At 33.3% G+C, this 19,216-nt stretch overlaps 1 protein-coding gene across 3 annotated transcripts in view; it reads right to left on the minus strand.

Annotated features, from left to right (window-relative positions):
* Positions 1-19,216, minus strand: part of CDH18 (cadherin 18) — a 155,819-nt gene that overhangs the window by 39,833 nt on the left and 96,770 nt on the right. For 2 of the 3 annotated variants that reach the window (XM_065752086.1, XM_065752087.1), the window contains exons 5-6: positions 10,127-10,314; positions 2,593-2,846 (exon numbers count right to left, since the gene is read on the minus strand). In XM_065752086.1, the coding sequence (XP_065608158.1) occupies positions 2,593-2,846; positions 10,127-10,314 (442 nt within the window). Of the gene's footprint in view, positions 1-2,592; positions 2,847-10,126; positions 10,315-15,388; positions 15,396-19,216 lie in introns of all 3 variants that reach the window. The other variant, XM_065752089.1, reaches the window with a different exon arrangement.

The following is a 19,216-nucleotide window of genomic DNA, read 5'->3' on the forward strand; positions in this document are numbered from 1 at the left end:
TCAGAAAAAACTGTGAAGCAAAGTTCTGTAGCTGTCCTGTAGACTTACAGCATTCGAAAACGCATTCAATTCATTTGGCTGAGGAAACATTATTCCATGCAGATCAGCTGTTCAAATTTCACTCTCTAGCTATCTTCTGTGGAGACGATATGATCTGTGGTTTCACATATTGAATCTTTCTGTCTTTTAATTCTAAAACAACTTTTTTTCTTTTTATAAATGAACTTGGAACTGTGCAGGTGTAAAGGAAAAAATGTGATCTCTCAGAATCATTGGAGTTTAGTTGAACAGTGAAAGAGACTTGCAAACTGGCACAGGACATAAAGGTATTGCACACACACTTCTTAGAAAAACCACCTCCTCAAGGCCTACCTTCAGGATCTGCCTCCAGCCAAGCACTAGTTCAGTCCAGCCAATCTGCCCGGCCCTGGGCTGGTGACATGTCACATTATTACATGTTGTGGATATTTGAGCTGCTAAGAACTGTCACATCCTCTCCAACATGTAACTGAGGGCAGATTCCTTTCAGAAGCAAACAATTCAGTACGTTCTGCTAACACTTCATATATTTTCCCAATTCAACAGAAGAGATGGAAGGGAAGGCACAAAAATGGGCAGAAAACAGGGAAAAAAATCAACTAATTTATTGAAATGATACAGTTATTTAGTGTTCTGGCCTCAATTATTAGTTACATATTTCTATTTGGGAAAATAAAAGCCCAATCACAGAAGTAAAATATTTGGAAATTCCAGTTCCTCTTCCTACAGAGTACTTCCTCTTTGACCAAAAAAATCTATTTCTGCCCTTCCCAGACATTAACTGCAACTTTCCTGTCACCATTATTGTCTTTTCTAGACAAAAATTTAAACGGCCACAGATGGCTAAATTATGGTAGAACCAGACAGATCTGCACTTCTCCTTTCTACTTCCAATCAACTGCAACTACTGGTCTGGCAGTGTTAGCTCCTGTTTCAGAATTATACTATTAGAACTACAGGCACTTAGGAGTTGTTTTTAGTCGTATTTTCTAATTTGTGTTACGATTTGGATACAAATAATAGAGTGCTGATTTTTCAAAGGCAATAACTTTCCACTAAGAGATTGTATATATTGATTTTCTGACACTAAGCATTTTGAATCTTCAAACAATTCACACAAGAGAACCATAAAAACCTGATTATTTCATTGTTCTGCAAAAAATGTTTCAACCTACCAAAACTACCACACATATCCAGCAGATTTCACCTCAGTCAGGAGACTAAAATGCCCAATTAACTTCTGAAGCACTATTTTCCTGAGTATATTCTCATACGATGAGAATGAGTATATTCTCATACGATTTCCACAAAGGCTAGACTATTTTGTAGGAGTGTCCTCAAATACATATTCATGAATACTTTTTTTCCTCAAGTGTTTTAAATCTGGTACCATACACAAGACAAATATTTCTCCATTGTTCACGAAATTCTCACATGGTATTTCAGTTTAGAAAGTAAGTTATCCTGCAAATAAAGCAAGTAAATTATGTTATCAGATTACAGGGGAAAATATGCAACTGAAAACTTTCTTCTAAACTGGTAATGAATTCAAGCCTTACTTCCAGGGCAGTCAAGATTAAATCGATATGCACTTAAATTTAGAAGAAGCCATATTATCATCCATATGCATATTTTTGGCATCAATATTTTTCCAAACTTGCTATGGGGGAATTTCCATTATGATTTCAGTTCCTTAGTTCAAATCAAGACTTATTTCCAACCCAGTTCTGTTGCTATATGAACTATTTCATCCTGGGCAATACAGAATTCTTCCTTTTTTTTCTTTTTCTTTAGTGAGAATATTTTCTTTAAGAATAAATTTCATTAAGAGGCTATCAAAAAATCACCTTCCAATTACTCTACATTTTTATTTAGTTTTCAAATGATACATCCGGTATTACAAGAGCTTACAACTCAGCACTTTTAATTGCACCAAATCTTGCAATTAGAGATAGCCTGAGATAAGTTTAGCAGTGTCAGTGTTATTTAATTTTTTCATTATGCTACTAAAACTGTAGTATATAAGAAAATAATGTCTTCCTCTAGAAATATAATTTTGCAGCAAATATACTGCATGACTGTTAGGAAAAAAGCACCTAAAACAGCTCCTGTCTTGCACAAGCAAGTGTGGGAGGAGTGCAAAGCTCTATCACAATATCTGCATGAGTGACAGGAAAATCAGCATTGAGATCATGAACTGATTTATAATGTGTGGTACAAGACTCACTGGCATCAGGACAGTAAAGTACATAATTTTACATTATGCGTAAACATGCACTGGTCTTGTTTAGTGGTTTGCTTGGAGAAGTACTGCTGACATATGAGTACACATACATTTCTGCTCAGATTGATGGCTAAATGATGACTTTATGTAAAGCAACAAAATGTTCAGTTTACATTATTAAATCAAATCCACATAGGCAGACCATAACACTACGATTCCAACATATTTTTTCCTTGTGTGTACTAAAACAAAATAAACTGTTTCACATAACCTAGATCTCATTGAACATTTAGCAGGTGGAATTCAATCTAATATAACTTGTACTATACCTCACTAAACTGTTGGCAGTGTCAGGATCTTGTGCTGTTACAGAGCCAACAGCTGTCCCGATCTTCGCATTTTCATAAACTTCCATGACATAGGAAGGCATAGCAAAGAGCGGAGGTTCATCCACATCACCAACTATGATCTTCAGCATTGTTACATCTTTGAATGGTCCCAAGTGCGAAAAGCGGAAATCAAGATGAGTATTTGCTCCTTCTATATTAAGTGTATAGGATTTCTTTTTTTCATAGTTGAGCGGCTGTTGGCAGAAAAAAGTATTTATCATTACAATTCTGTGCTTCAGTTTAGCCTGGTAGCTAACTATATCTTTTCAGTTTAGTTTGGTAGGAGGTTACTAGGAAGGGACAACTGTCTGTGATATTTTCACAGTCACTGACATACACTGTAAGTAGAAGGCTATACATGGAGCAGGATGGTTCAGGTTCTCTCTCCAACAAAATTTTTTTCAGGGTACCAATTCTGACTCAGGGTTCAGACTGAATATCAGTTTCTTCTTCTGTGATAATGCAGTTTCTGGATTTAATCACTCTTCAAATTTTAGTGGTCATCACTAGATGTTTAAAAAGTATTCCAAATTAAATTCATATCTCCAATTAATATGTTCATTAGACAGTGGTGGGGTTTTGGAATTATTTTCACAGAATCGTAGAATTGTAGGGATTGAAAGGGAACTCTAGAGATCATCTAGTTCAATCCCCATGCCAAAGCAGCTCCCTAGACCAGGCTGCACAGGTAGGCATCCAGATGGGACTTGAATGTCTCCCGAGAAGGAGACTCCACCACCTCTTTGTGCAGCCTGTGCCAGTGCTCCATCACACTTACTGTGAAGAAGTTCTGAAAACACATTTGTGCAGAATTTCTTACATTTCAGTTTGTGGCCATTTCCTTTCATCCTATCACCACACACTGCTGAGAAGAGTCTAGCCTTATCCCTGCGCCTCCTGCACCTTAGATATTTATAGACATGGATCAGACACCCTCTGAGTCTTCTTTTTTCAAGGCTGAACAGACCCAGGTTCCTCAGCCTTACCTCATAAGGGGCGTTTCACACCCTTCATCATCTTCATAGCTCCCCACTGGACTCTTTCGAGGAGATCCCTGTCTTTTTTATAAAGGGAAGCCCAGAACTTGGGCTTATACCTATAGTCTAGACCATTTTCTTTTAAATTCTTTACCAGCAGCAACAAGAGAGACAACTCTTCATGCTGTCTTACTATGTGCTGCCTCACTGCACATGGATTAAACAGCCATAAATGGAAAGAATGTTTGCAGCTGTAGACTAGCCTTCTACAGGGCCTAATGTTCAAATAAAATCTGACAGAAAACAAATCCCTGTTTTTATCGTCCACCAGAAGTGCTATTGCCTCTTTAGTCTTACCTTTATTATTAAAATCATTAATTAATTTTATTAATTAAAATTATTAATTAAGGTTTTAAAATCAATAGATTTTCACTAGAAAGAACTCCCTACTAGAAAGAAGTTGGTTTGACTCATGTATCACATAGCACTTCCTTTCTTAGGAGCAGTATTTTTAATTAGCTATTTACATGTCAAAATTTAATATATCTCATTCTTTTACAGCTTTCCTAATCTTCTGAAATGTTTTAGGCTTACTAAGAGACAAATGATGGCTTTGCAGATCATGAAGATGAAATTCACATATGCAGATTCAGCTGGACCCTGTTAAATAATAAGCTTTGTAGACCATATTTTGTAACAGTGACGTTGAAATTACCATTAAAATCAGAAGCATGAACTGGCTAATAGTCTTCACTTTTTGTGCAATACAGGAAGTTGTGCAACCTTTTACTGCGGTTAGAACCAGTCTGAGCTCACAGGATGGACCATGACACACCCAATGACCAACTCTTCCAGTGTTAGATAGTTATGTAGTGGGGGGAGACTGAGAGGATATTTAAATAAACGTTGCATCAGCAGACACAGAAGTGTGTTTTTAACACAAAGAGGACCTCAGTTGTTTTGAACTGTTTTCTTTCATGTCATTAAAATAATTTTCTACTTTTCAAGGCTAGTCAATCAGAAACTTACTGTAAGATGTTACCCTTTCCATATATTGTCTGCTAGTGTTTCTTACTGAAATGGCTACAGAAAATAGATTTTCCTTTTAGATGAATTAAACACCTTAAGATATTGATCTCAAAACCAATAATAAATAGCAAAAAGTATATTATGTGACGGGTCGCACAAACTCTACTTGCAATAGTTTATAACCTGAGAGACCAAATTTTTTTTGGCTTTGCAGAGAAGGATAAATGTGTAAATGAAGAACTATACTTGTACCACACTGACCATAGGGACTAAATGCAATGATGAGGACAATACTAGCATGAGAAGAGCCTGAGAGAGCTGCCATAAAAAAGGCACTTTGGACCACAGCTATTTAAATGTACAAGTATCAAGAACATTCCCTGTTGTAATTTTTGAACTTTTATCAGTGTCTGTCCGCAATTACATAAAGTTCAGCAAGTTTCCAGGAGTCAGATAGACCCAAGAGGCTATAAAGAATGCCAAGTGATCATTCATCAGTCTCAAGAAAATATGCCAGTCAAGGCAATCACTGAATCGACTTCAAAGCTTAACACTGTTATATTTTAAATGCACTCATATGAGTACATTTAAATGTCGATGAAAGGTTTTACCGGTTTACAAACTTCTGCCTCAGTCAATATACAAAGAAGGTAGTTAATATATATTGCTATGCTGAGCAAAGCAGATAGTTTGTACAGATATGTGCTACCATTAAATTTCAAACAGTTTCAGAACACAGCATAACACTGAAATTATTTGCACATTCGCATAATACTATTTTACAATAGAAATATAGATCTCACTAGAAAAATAGATCTCAAAATATTATACAAAGTAAATGTATATTCTTCTCTTCTAACTCCATCACCATGTTATAGCCCACACCAAATAAGATCATGATATAACACTGGAATCCCAACAAGTAACAATTCTGGCATGACAGAATTCCATTAAAACCAATACTGCGTGGACCCAAAGACTTACTGAACAGAAATCAATAGAAGGGTTAAAGCCATTGATCAATGATAAACTCTTATTTCCTATCACTCTAGAGTTCAAAATTAATACTTTAGTCAAGAATTAAGAGAAACTCCATGTGTGATTTGTCAGTGTATACTTTGTAGATAAAATCTATAGTAAATTTGACTGTTGATATTTAAGAAATATAGCTGGTCAGGATTTCTATACGTTATATATTTATTTGATTTCTCCTCTTTCTGTTGAAGAAAAACAATTTAATTCTCTTATCAATTATAGGAAACGAAAAATGTCTCATACTTTCTCATCTCACTTTCTTCATTATACAAATAAAAATATTAAAAGCTTGGAAATTTACCACTATGTGACAATTTTTTTGTGTGAAGAAAATCAGAGCTAAAATTACAACTCTTAACAACTCAATTCATACAGAAATATATCTCATAAACACAATTCCGTATATTCTATACAATTTTAATTCTCTAAAATTCTGTACCCTGAATTTAGATATCATCCATTTATTTATATTGTATTACGGTTATGAACAAGTATAATATTAAATAATGATTTGCACTTCCTTGTAGCATATATACTCTAAGATTAAACATATTTAAAATTAGGATGGCAAATTTTAAATAGGAGATTTTGGAAAATAAAATTTATACTGGTAATATTTGGATTAAGTTGTACAGGAGTATTATTTTACCTGAAAAAACACTAGGCATAATACAGACTCTAATGTCTTGTTTTCTCTTATGTAGTTATTAAATTGGACAATACTAATGCTATTTATTTAGAAGTACAAGAATAATTCAGATAATCGGAAAAAGCTGACATTTCAAGGAGCCTAAGGTTCTCAAACTCCTGTATAATGATTCACAGAGGTAAAATAAAATAAAAATACTACTTTCAACATTCTGAATATACGAAAAAATACTACATTCAACATCTTGGAGACAAGATACACACTGAACAATAGACTACTATTAACAGGGGTCCCAATTAGTACTGATTTTTTGTTTTTGCTTGTTTTCTCCTGAGAAGTAAGAAAACTTTTAAACAAAGCAAGTCTGATTCTACGTATTTGAATAACTCACTGGTACTTTTTATTGTATATTTAATAAAATATTCAACAACTGAAATCTGTTTGCAATTTGAATGTACATAATTTTATTTTGTTGGAATACTGCTTAAAACACTGTATTAAAACTGACATTTTACATTTACAGCTTGTTTAATGCTGTGCTAAAAAGTTTGCTTATCTACTGTTTCATGTAATCTGTGCTGTTCAGCAGTAGAAGGTTGGCTTTGTTTCTTTTTTGTTTGTTTTGCTTTTCTTTTTTATTTGATATATTAATAACAAAATTTGGTTTTAAATATCTGAACTACTGCAATTTGGTAAGAGTTTTGGCATAAAAATAGTAAATACAGATTATTAGCATTACTAAGAAATTATTTCTACTGCCCCATCAGATTTACAGAAGGGTTCATTTATCTACAACTAATCACACTGAAAGATGTGGTTCTGTTCTTTCTGCCCCCTTTCTCTCCCCAAAAGAAACAAATACTCAAATGTAAATTGGAAACATATTCACTCAATGTGTAAAGCAGTCCTCATTAAACTCATGGAGAAGCCTTGCATTTCGGCCACCTATCTCAGACATCAGCTGCAGCTATAAAATTAGAGATTCCACCCTTGTACTAACTCAAAATCTATGTAATAATTTCTGTACTTACTTAAAAATTGTCAAAAACTTAAGATCATTACCTCTTTCCTAAAAATAAAACATAACATTTAAATTTCAGGTGGACTTAAACAGAATTTTTGTTCACGTTACTTTTTTTCTCAAAGAATAGTATATATTTAAGACAATTACCTGCACAAATTTAGTATGTATTCAGCTGTTATTCAGATTTTTCAGTATTTTTCAGCCCAATCGAAATTACTACATGTAGCCCAAGTAAACACTCACAGGACTAACTGGAAATAAATGTTAATTAGAATGAAATATACATCCATAATACCAGAGTCCAAAAGGGAATAATAGAATTTCATGAAAAGTGAATAGCTATTTCTTAAGATTTCTGGTCTCACTATATAAATATAAAAGATACTTGGGTTGTTGAGACTGTTGTTTTTTTTCCTTTTTCTTTTTTTTCCTGTGAAATCTAAATGATCCTTGCCGATCAGCATAGTCTGATCACACTTCTCCAGATGTCACAACAGCGGAGAATGTGCTGACTCTGAAGGATACAGGCAAGTTATGGATTTCATTGTATTTTGTTAAGGTTTTTCCAGTCTCCCACTTAAACACAGAATTGAATGAGGCATGTATATGGGTCATGGAGGCAATGAGAAATCTGATTTTTGCATTAGAACCTCAAACAAGAGAAACTTTATAATGATCTAAGGAAAACTTCAGATATAGAGTCACAATAGTACATTTCCTTCTGGCTTTTCTGATGTGTCTAACATATATTCTTCCAGAAAAGTATTAGAAAGAGGACAAATCACTTTGTTCTACTGTTGTCATTGGCATTTGGTGTACAAAACCAATCCTATTCTTAGTGGAGATTATTTGTTTCAGATAGATTATTAAATTCACTTAACTTCAAAAACAATCTAAGTGAAAAGTAAATATAGTGCACATTATAAACAATACTTATTAAACTGCATACAAAGTCTGAGGGAAAAAAACCAAAATTTAAAATATGAGATTACCTTTCTGTACTGTACTCTTCAGGGAAATAGTAAGGTTTTTGTTTTTTGTTTTGTTTCTTTGTTTTTCTGAGGAACAGAACTATTCCACACCAGCCTCTGAATTGTTAAGTGCTACATTTGTGTCCAGCTGACATTAAATACTAACCCAGTAAAATGTACCCTTTCTTGTCGTGATGAGAATGGGACACAAATTACTGTCATGTGTACGTAAAGGAAACATATGCTTGTGTCATATTCTAAAACACAGTGATATGTCTATCAACAGCACTAAGAAATGAGATTTTACACATTTGATGTATGGACTCCTTTGTTCTGTTGCAAATTCCTCCTTTTTTCTTAATGTTCTTAATATGCATCTCTTGTGTGTAATGAACAATAGGCATGGTGAACTTTTAAGCAGAGAACAATGCTCATTGTGAGGAAGCAATAACAGATTATAGCATTACCTCCATCAAGGTTGCCATAAATTTCATTGATTTATAACAGTTAAGAGCTTTATTTTTATGGCCAAAAGGCTAAAATACACCAAATTAAAGCTTTTTACGATTCTGAGAGAGAAAGAAACAATTTTTAAATCATTATAAATGATGAAAATAACATTTATTCCCATTACAAATGTATGCATATGTATCAGACGTAAAAGAAACCCAACATTCATTACAATATTTTTATTTATTTATTTGCTGTTTTCTCACAGTTCCTCTTTCAGAGGTTCTGGTTTTCATTCATCCTAGCTTTAGTCAGGAGCAGAATATATATACGCTAAATGCAAATGTAAATAAACTTCTATTTTTTAGGGCACATGAATATAATCAATGCCTAAAAACAGTAACAACAAAGCCATGTGAGAATTGCTAATTAATGTCTTAGTCAAAATGAAAAAAAAAAAACAAGAAAGGATTTCCCCATGTTGGAAATGTTCTGAAAATAAATAAATAATAACTCAACTTTCTGCCCTATTATAAAAGTAAATTTAAGTGTAACCATAGAAAATTAGCAGAACTATGCAAATACTTCAGGAAATATTCTCTATGAACTCATTTCAAAGAGTTTAATACACAGATGAAATTATCTGTGGAATTATATTTGGGTATGGAATTCAGTTAAGAATGAACTTAAATGGCAAGAACATTTTATGAACAGTAGTCTAAATATACAAATTAAAATGCAGGAAATTCACATATATGGCAACAGTGTGATGGTTAGGACACTAAAGTTTTGAGTCTTTGTAAGTTAATGTCTGTACTATACAATGCACAATACTTGACACGATAGCCAGCTAGCAAGAAATTTAAGCAATAAAAGTATACATAAACTTAAGTATACATTCATTTCCATAGGTAATCTTTCCATATCAAATTTCATGCAGTTCAGTATAACTTAAATCCAAATTTCAATTTTCTTTTTTTTCAAGGAAATTTAATGAGTAAAACCTCAGCAAGATTAAAATAATTTTAATAAACAATTCACTTACAAATGCTAGTTATGACCATTTAAAAGAAAATAAAATTTAAAACAAGCAAAACAACAACAACAAAAATACAAAATATATAAATGCATCTGTCCTTGAATTTTTTTCTCCCTGCATTCTCTGCAAAAGTTTAAGGTGTTCTAGCAAGCACTACAGATATGCCTACACAGCTGAAGTTAAAGGTACAATAGAGAAACATAGTAAAACAAATATCTTAATTACAGCACCTGCTTATTTGACATTCAACATAACATTTTTAATGACATGCGCTGGGAACTTTTAATGTCTGCTGCTTACCTTCTTCAGGGAAAGAATTCCTTCCCGTGTTTCTTTGTCAGTGGATATGGAGAACACCCCAGCACCATCACCATTTATAATTGTGTACTTCATGTCAGCATTTGAGCCAGTGTCTGCATCATTTGCCTTGATTTTGCCAACTGCTGATCCAACCTGAGCTGATTCAGGGACATAGAGCTGATAATGTTCTGAGGGAAAAAAATAAATAAATAAAAAAAATAAAAAACAACTCAGACATTTTGTAGCCAAAATAAATTAAAGAACCATTATGTGCCTAATGCATGTCTATGAAAATGGGACATTACTTCATATGGAAAGTTGACAAATAAACCTATGAGCTTATTTATATTCCCCAAAGAATCCAAATGCAAACTCTTTCATAGGATACTTTAACTCAAAATCCAAATGACCTAATGCAGTGTCTGTTTTGGTTTTTTTTACAGCTCTTTTTGCTTCTCATCACATACCACAGAAATTAACCCTGAAGTTTACTTACAGGATTTTTACAGCATTTTTAAAAGTCAATATATATATATTTATATCTTCATTAATTTGCCATCAAAGGAATAAGTTCAGGAACACTTTTCTACTGGAAAAAACTTTGTATACCGTATTAACAATTTGTTTTCCTGAAATTTGATCAGCTGTCTTAGTAACTTTGTATCAACATTTTTTTTTTTTCAACAGAAAAATGTAATGAATTCCTAATGCTTTACCATTATTGCCCCTTTGAACACATTTTTCCCTTGGTATCCAAAGTAAAGGAAAATGAACATAATGGATATATAAATGAATTACAGAATAGTGTCTATAAAAAACACCATAACAACTTTCAGTGTTTTTATGTTAATCATTGGAAAATAAATTCTTTGGATGATAAATTTCTTAACTGCCAGTATCATTTTGGATTAAATTTTATGACAGGTACAAAGTTGCCATTGTAACACAAAGGTGCTAAAAGGAGAAAAAAGTCATATATAGCCAAGATGCAATTATGTAAAACTCAATTTCAATCTGAAACTAGGCCAGTGAAATGGCTTAAAGACATTTTATCCAGTAATATTAGCACTGTAACACAGCAGGGATGTTGAAGTCATGTTTTTTCAATAGAAGGTATCCACATACAAAAAAAAACTCCACAAATCTCTCTTTTATGACCCTTTTAACCATCTAGAGTTTGCATCACATGTCAACCTTCAACACAGACAAAAATGGCAGAAAGTCAACTTCAGTTACTATATATCTTCTGAAACTCTAGAACTTCTTCTAACTTAAAGCATTCTGCAATACTGACTGCAACAGTGAAACACTGAGGCACTAGAGACTGGATCAGAATATTCTAAATAACAAAGCTAACACATTGTTACAATTTACTGGGTTTAAACCAGATAATATTACCGCAGATGTGTTTCAGTAAGCAAATAGAAAGGCGAGTTTTAAAATGAATCCAGAGACTCTGTGATTTTATGACTACACGTGCATTACGGCAGAAAAACACTGATCAGTGAAGAAGAAACCTACAAATCTACAGAAGTTTCAACTGCAAAGGGAATGAGAAAAAAAAAAGAAAAAAAAAGAAAAGAGGAAAGAAAAGAGAAGAAAGAAAAGAGAAGAAAGAAAAGAGAAGAAAAGGAGAAGAGAAGAGAAGAGAAGAGAAGAGAAGAGAAGAGAAGAGAAGAGAAGAGAAGAGAAGAGAAGAGAAGAGAAGAGAAGAGAAGAGAAGAGAAAAGAAAATACCAAATCAACTAAATCTCAAGGGAAACAAGAAATCTCCAGCAGGATAACCGAAAAATTTAAACTTACCACACCAATTATAAAATGGCAACTCTCATGCAATGAGAAAATTTCTGCTCAGTTGTTGATTCAATTAAAATGCACAGCAGGTTCTTTGATATGCATATACAAGCCATCCTCACTAATTTTTATATAAATGCACTTCACTGAATTCTACTGCAGTGTTTCATGCATATAGATGACATTTTCACACTGCTAGTTGCTTTACTTTGCACATAAAATTATAGTGATGAGACGGGATTCATTTTGGAATTCGCTTATTGTTAAAAAAGTAAAATAAAATCAAAAATTAACACCCCCCCTCTCTCAAAACAAACAAACAAACAAACAAACAAAAAACAAACAAGAAATGCTATCTTTTGACACTTTATCTCTCTGAGACTAATGTATTCCAAAAAAGAAAAGAGTAAGGCCATACGGATTATGTTACATAACCAAGACACTTCAGCAACTGGGAGTGTTATATTCCATATGATAGGGTGAACTAATTAGAGACTTCCAAACAGTCAAGCTAGTTCAAACATATCCACACAACACTACACTTTGCTTTATAATCATACTCTAAGTGTTAGCCATCTGTTTCAGAAAACCATGTTACTGATACCGACTTCAAACATTCTGAAATTCTAAGTTCTCATGTAAAATAAGCATCTGGAATCACTCACTCATTAGTTACCTGTCAGTATTTGTAGAATGGAAATGTTTTGAAACAAACAAACAAATAAATAAATAAAAAATGGAATTAAAACAGATGAAAATTAAAACTGCTGGATTATGAAGTCAGAAAAGACAATTTAACCACTGCTTCACATAGACAGCTTGAATGTATGTCATACTGAAGTGAGCCACTTGATAATTACAAACAATATTATCTAAAAACAACACAGAACAGGTTAAGATTCAGCAAGATGAAGGTAAGATATATAAAAAAGTAAATTTTAACCACAGGTGGAAATCAGAAACGTTCTTTCTAATCACTAAATAGTTGCAAACTAACTGGAGAGTAGAGGAATGAACCAGTGTCATAACAACATTTCCTTGGGCATGAGCTACATTCTGATAGTGCAAGTCAAAACAAAAGGTTTGTGGGATGAGTATACCACGAATTCATGATTCGTTACCACAAGCTATGAGCCTATATCAGTTCCTTTAAAAAAATAAAAAATTAAAACTGCTAAGGATCAGACCCTGCTCTGTATCAAAACTGTTTCAAAAAACCTGCCTGTGTTGAACAGATTGTTCCCACACTCCTAGCATCAGAGGCTTCCAGCAGTTTCTATAAAGAAGGAATTTCAAAGAGTCTTGGGGATATTCTATGATGCTTTAGGAGGCCTTCTTGGTGGCTTGTAGATAATGATTCTGAAGTGGCTGATTTGGTTCCTCGTTTTAATGTCAATGTTCAGACAGATGCATTCACATGGATCATTAATTTAACACTATTATCCTTTTAATGTATTGTAAAGGATAGTCACACTACTACACAAGGCTTTAATCTATGCTAATTAAAACACTGTTCAAATACAGCAAGAGATTTCTTTCAATAAACTATATGGTTTATCTGTCATTACAGTACAGAAACAACTTATTGATTTGTAAAATGATTTACTTCCCACTTCAGTTTGCCTACAGGCAACCTTTAATAACGTTTTACTCTCAGAAATACTATTTATTTGTCTGAATCTCTTAAAAAAAGTAATATAACAGTATATACAGCAACTCAACAAGTACATTATTCATTCTATTTATTAATCAATTTTCCTGATAAATATGAACTACCTTTCTAGTTTGTAATGTTCTGTGGAACAGTTCAAGAATAACCTCCTTTAATAAAGGAAGGGAGGACAGACATAATACTGGGCTGCCAGAAAAAAATAAGTAAATATTTGGCCTGATGCTATTTGTTTATCCAAGGTACAGTTTGAATAAGGTTTATTGTTTGTTGGTAGTGGAGGTTCTTTTTTTTAATTCCTGGCATTAGCACAGCCTGGATTCTACTCTCATTTGGGCTTAACTTCATGAAAAGCATGAAAATTAAGGTACCTCTGAAGAACATCCCTTAAAATTGTGCAGTCTTATTTCCATTTCTCCACTGAGTATACAAACAAGAACTTGCTTAACTCTCCAAACCATTAATGCCTCAAACATGAAAATGACTTCAGAGTATTTCATAATGTTTTTGTTGATTATGTATGTATGACACATGTATTGCATAATCTATCTTGTATACAGAAATCCCCATATACGATACCTCTGAAGTGAAATAAAAAAAAAAGCAGTGCTAGCTTTTAGATATAAAGTTGTGGCACATAGTTGGCATTAAAGCTCACCATACTGAACTTATATTCTCCACAAATATTTAACCAGACTTTGATGTAAACATACTTCTACCCCACCCAAGATTCCTTTTATATTTGAAGTCTATAAAAATGTGTTGTCAAATTTCATGAATTCTTGTTAGAGGAGAATTTTATAAAAACAGTTAACTGAAATTGTTCTCTAGCTTTAGGAGAGAAGCAAAATAATTGTTAGCACCAGAATTATGCCATGTGACTATAATGCAAATATGTACTACATCCAATTTTAATAGCTAATCCCAAATTTTCATAGTAAATCCTAAAATGTGCATTCCCCATGTTTGTGTTGTCAGAATTTTACAGTAACCTGAAACACAGTCCTACCAGCAACCTTATCAAAATAAAATCTTGCTACTTTTCTTTCATTTTGCAAAGAACTAAAAATCTAATTTATGTAGACACCATTGTGCTTTCAAAAGCACATGTTGAATTACTGTTTATGTCTTATCAACACTAAAACTTAAACTTCTAGGTTATAAGCATTTACTTCTAGTGTTTTTTTTTTTAGTATCAAAGTTCACCTGTTATTTATGACTACTTAAGTAATACATTAAAATATTCTAGATTAAGCTGAGATTAGCATGTTGGGAAAGAATACATTTATGCAGAAAAATTTCAGTATTAACAGAGATATTAACAATATCTAAATATTAACATAGCAAAATGGAAGCCTTAGTTTTTCTCATGAGACGCTACCTGTTAAATCTTCTTGTAATGATTTAATTTACAAAACAGAATTAAAATAAAAGAAGCTACATTTGATTTCAACCTGTCTCAAGCCTAAAATAAATCAATACAGCTGTGTTTCTCTACCACCTACAAATACATACTTTTCTCTATGAAGTGTACAGAAAGAACTTAATCTTCCATTGAGAGATTAATAATGGTCTTCTAGAAGACTGATCATGCACATCAGGCTACTTGAGTACACCACTTATACAAAGAGCTGTTTCTGCACCTGATTTTGTTTAAATTATAGGAAAGAAGAGTGTTCTTTAAATATTAGACAGGAAAATACAATCAAATGCATTTTACCATTTAGATTTCTTTAAAGATGGAAAATGCATGGAAAAATGTTGGTAATGTCAAGACTTGAAGCTTTCTTGAACAAAACATGTAAACTATGACTTTTAAAAAACATGCCTCGAATTATGAACCACCTGGAAAGAAGTGCTAAATATGGTACTACAAAAAGCTCATGTGTGGAACATAGAAATAAGAAATTTCTTCTCTCTTGTAACTAGTGATAGGACGAAAGGGAATGGCTTCAAGTTGCGCTAGGGGTGATTCAGACTGAATGTTAGGAAATACTTCTTGGAAAGAGTGGTCAGGTGCTGGAATGGGCTGCCCAGGGAGGTGGTAGAGTTACGGACCCTGGAGGTACTCAAGGAACATTTAGACATTGTGTTGAGGAACGTGGTTTAGTGAGAATGACTGGAGACAGGTGGACAGTTGGACTGGATGATCTTGTAGGTCTTTTCCAACTTTGGTGATTCTATGATAATACTCTCTGGACACCAATTCATTGCTGGACTCAACATTAGGGATGCCATTCAAAGACGACTTGATAAACTTGAAAAGGTGGGCCCTTGTGAAACTAATGTAGTTCAATAAAGCAAAGTGAAAGGTTTTGCACTTGGTCTGAGGCAATCTCAGATATATATACAAACTGGGAGAAGAACTCATCAAGAGTAGCCCTGCAGAGAAGGACTTAGGGATTCTGGCAGACGAAAAACTCAACATGAGCCAGCAGTACGTGCTTGTAACTCGAAAAGCCAATGGTATCCTGGGTTCCATCAGAAGAGGGATGGCCAGCAGGGCAAGAGAAGTTGTTTGTCCCTTTTTATTCTGTCCCCATGAGGCCCCAGCTGGAGTACTGTGTCCAAGTCTGGGTCCCTCAGCATAGGAAATGTATGCATGTCTTGGAAAGGGTCCAGAGAAGGGCCATAAATATGATCCAAGGGTTAGAGCACCTCTCCTATGAAGATAGGCTGAAGGAACTAGGCTTGTTCAGCCTGGAAAAAAAGAAGGTTGTGGACAGACCTCATTGCAGCCTTCCAATATTTAAAAGAAGTTTATAAACATGAGATAAATCAACTTTTTTCATTGATAGATAGTAACAGAACAAGAGAATGGCTTTAAACTAAAGAAAGTGAGATTTAGTTTAGATTTCACAGGGAAGTGTCATACTGAGAGAGTAGTGAGATGCTGGAACAGGCTGCACAGAGAGGTGTTGGATGCCATGTCCCTGGAAGTGTTTAAGGCCAAATTTGATGGGACTTTGAGGAACCTGATCTAGTATTTGATCTAGTAGCTGACAACCTTGCCAGTGGCAGAGAAGTTAGAACTTGATGATCCTTGAGTTTCCTTCCAACCCAAGCTATTCTATAATTCTGTGATTCTGATTCCATGATTCTATGTTATAAAATGACACTGTAAAAAAAAATGAGGTAAAACAAATTTTGCATATACATAATTTCACATTATTTTTATAGACTGCTATGACATGATGAAGCTTCAACAATCAAGCTTTATAAAAATGGTTTCTTTCATGAGTTATTCTTAAATTCCACCTATATCCTAAAGAACAGAGTTAGATTTATGAAAGAAGAAAATCTACAAATGGAGAATCAGGAAGTCATTTTCTTGTAAAACTGGGCTGAAGACGTAATACTACATATTTCCTACACACTAACAGGACTGTAGTCATTAGCATTTGATGTACAAAACATGTCAGTGGAAGCATATGCCTAGTGTGATGATCTTGATGCAATCAGAATGTATTCATCCTAAAGAAAGCAAAACATGTCGAATCTATTCATCCTAAGCAAGACCAAAGAGAATTAACAAAATAAAGTATACAGAAAATTCTTATGTAAATCAAGTTTGATGACACTGTGTCATCAGTAGACAAACATTTATTAACGGATTACTGAAGTAGATTCATGACTACGAAATTTGTGCCTTCAACTATTAGCTGAATGGGTCCATCAATGCTAAAACTAACAAGAATTGAGTGATGCTGATTATTGAAAAGACCTTCCCATGCAGAATGCTGTCTGCCAGCTTACATTACATAGCTAGTTCATGTATAAATAGACTCTCTAAAAAAAAAAAAGAAAAAATAAAGAAACTTGTGGTGATAAAGGAAGAATAAATTAGAATTGTACAAGTGCAATAAGTAGTTGAAGAGCAAAATGCATTTGAAGATTCAGTTCATGATTCTGATGAAGTCACAATCTCTTGCCTACTTCTGACAAATAACACCCTGTTTTGCAAACAGAATTTTTCAGATATGAATCTTATCTTACCAGATATTATTATAATAATCTTATCAGAGATTACTATTACCATCTATTCATTTCTATTTCAGAACTGCAATCATCACACTGATAAGTTTACGCAGAAAAGTCTTGTAAACTTCATAATTTTTTGTTATTTTGGAACACTGTAGTTCTTTCACTAGTAATTTCTTTGAAAGAAAAACAGCTATATTTTGAATGAGTACAGAAAAAATAAAGTAAATCCATATAAACACATATATATACATATATATTTCAAGTTTTAATTAGTTTTTTCAGGGAGTTTATTTACAAAGGACAAAATCTAGCATACCTTAGTCCATATGCAGGAACAGTTATCTACACGACCAGAAAGACAGACCTTTTAAACTAACAGAAACACCAATCAGACATGCTTCCTTGCTTGAACTGAAGTAAAATATTCCTACAGTTACAGTCAGATTCATAACTCACAAGTACGGCAACAGAAAAAAAGAAAACTAACCAAAAGAGAATCTGTGGTTTGGCTGAGTCTCTGCATGTCCCAAGATTTATACACTTGAAACATATAGTTTTTGTTAGTACTTCCCTTGAGTTAAATTCTGAATGTGACAAACCTCAGTAAGTGTCATTTAGTATTCCATCTAATAAGGAAATTGAAGATAAATTTAACTGAAAAACATACGAATAAAGGAGAAGAAAAATAAACAATGACGTTATTTTTATTACGGTAACATTCATGCATTATTGCAATAATTCATGATGGTAAAATGGGCTAATTTTAGACAATGTGTGCTTTGATTCTTTATTACTAACATACAGCTTCCCTTCTTTTATAACAGCTTTCATCTACACTCATTGACAAGAAGTAGAAAAGTAATGTTACAATCAAAGTTGTGGTACGCTAGTTCTGTGTAAGGAAAGATAAATGTTTGTAACCAACAATAGCTGTTTCAGGATTAATATTTTCTGGTAAAAAATGATACATGTAAAAACACAGGGTTTTTACCCTGTTTTATTAAATAATGTTTTTTCTCTAAAAGAGAAATTCTGTTTTGTAGTTTTTGAAAATATTTTATGCAATTACTGTATTTCCTTAAATCGTATAGAAGATAATCTGAAGATTTTATATTTCCTCAATTTCTTATAAAATACTAATACAAATTAAGAAATATGTGTTCTAATATACACTTCTGCACGTCAGCTTGCCAAAACTTTCTGCTCAAAATAAAAGGGACCAGACACAGGGATCCACTTGTTCCTGAATTTGCAGAAAACCTAGGACTCTTTCTGTACTTTAACAAATTTATTTTATTTGACCAGAGATTATGGTCTTCCTTCTGTCTTTCCAAAAGTTTGAAATTACTAAACAGAGCTCAGAGCATGACAATTTTGTGAAAACTAAAACCAAATATACTTTATTGAACGTTGTTTTCAAAAGCCTCGCATGTGTGTGCACACTTGCAAGGCACCAAAAAAACCCACTCTTTTCTAACACTTTTAATGAGCTTTCTTACAGCTTATCCACATTTTACATAATGTGTACTGCCAGGGAACTTTGTTTTTCCCTGGAGCTTTTTGATCTCGTCTATTGTTTATAAATTTCCTCATTCAAATAGCGTAATGTATTTCCCAGTGGATGCACCTACAGCTACAATTCC

This window comes from Cyrtonyx montezumae, unplaced genomic scaffold (assembly GCF_038088225.1).
Source record: "Cyrtonyx montezumae isolate F1298 unplaced genomic scaffold, pur_monq_1.0 scaffold_8, whole genome shotgun sequence".
Lineage (NCBI taxonomy): Eukaryota > Metazoa > Chordata > Aves > Galliformes > Odontophoridae > Cyrtonyx > Cyrtonyx montezumae.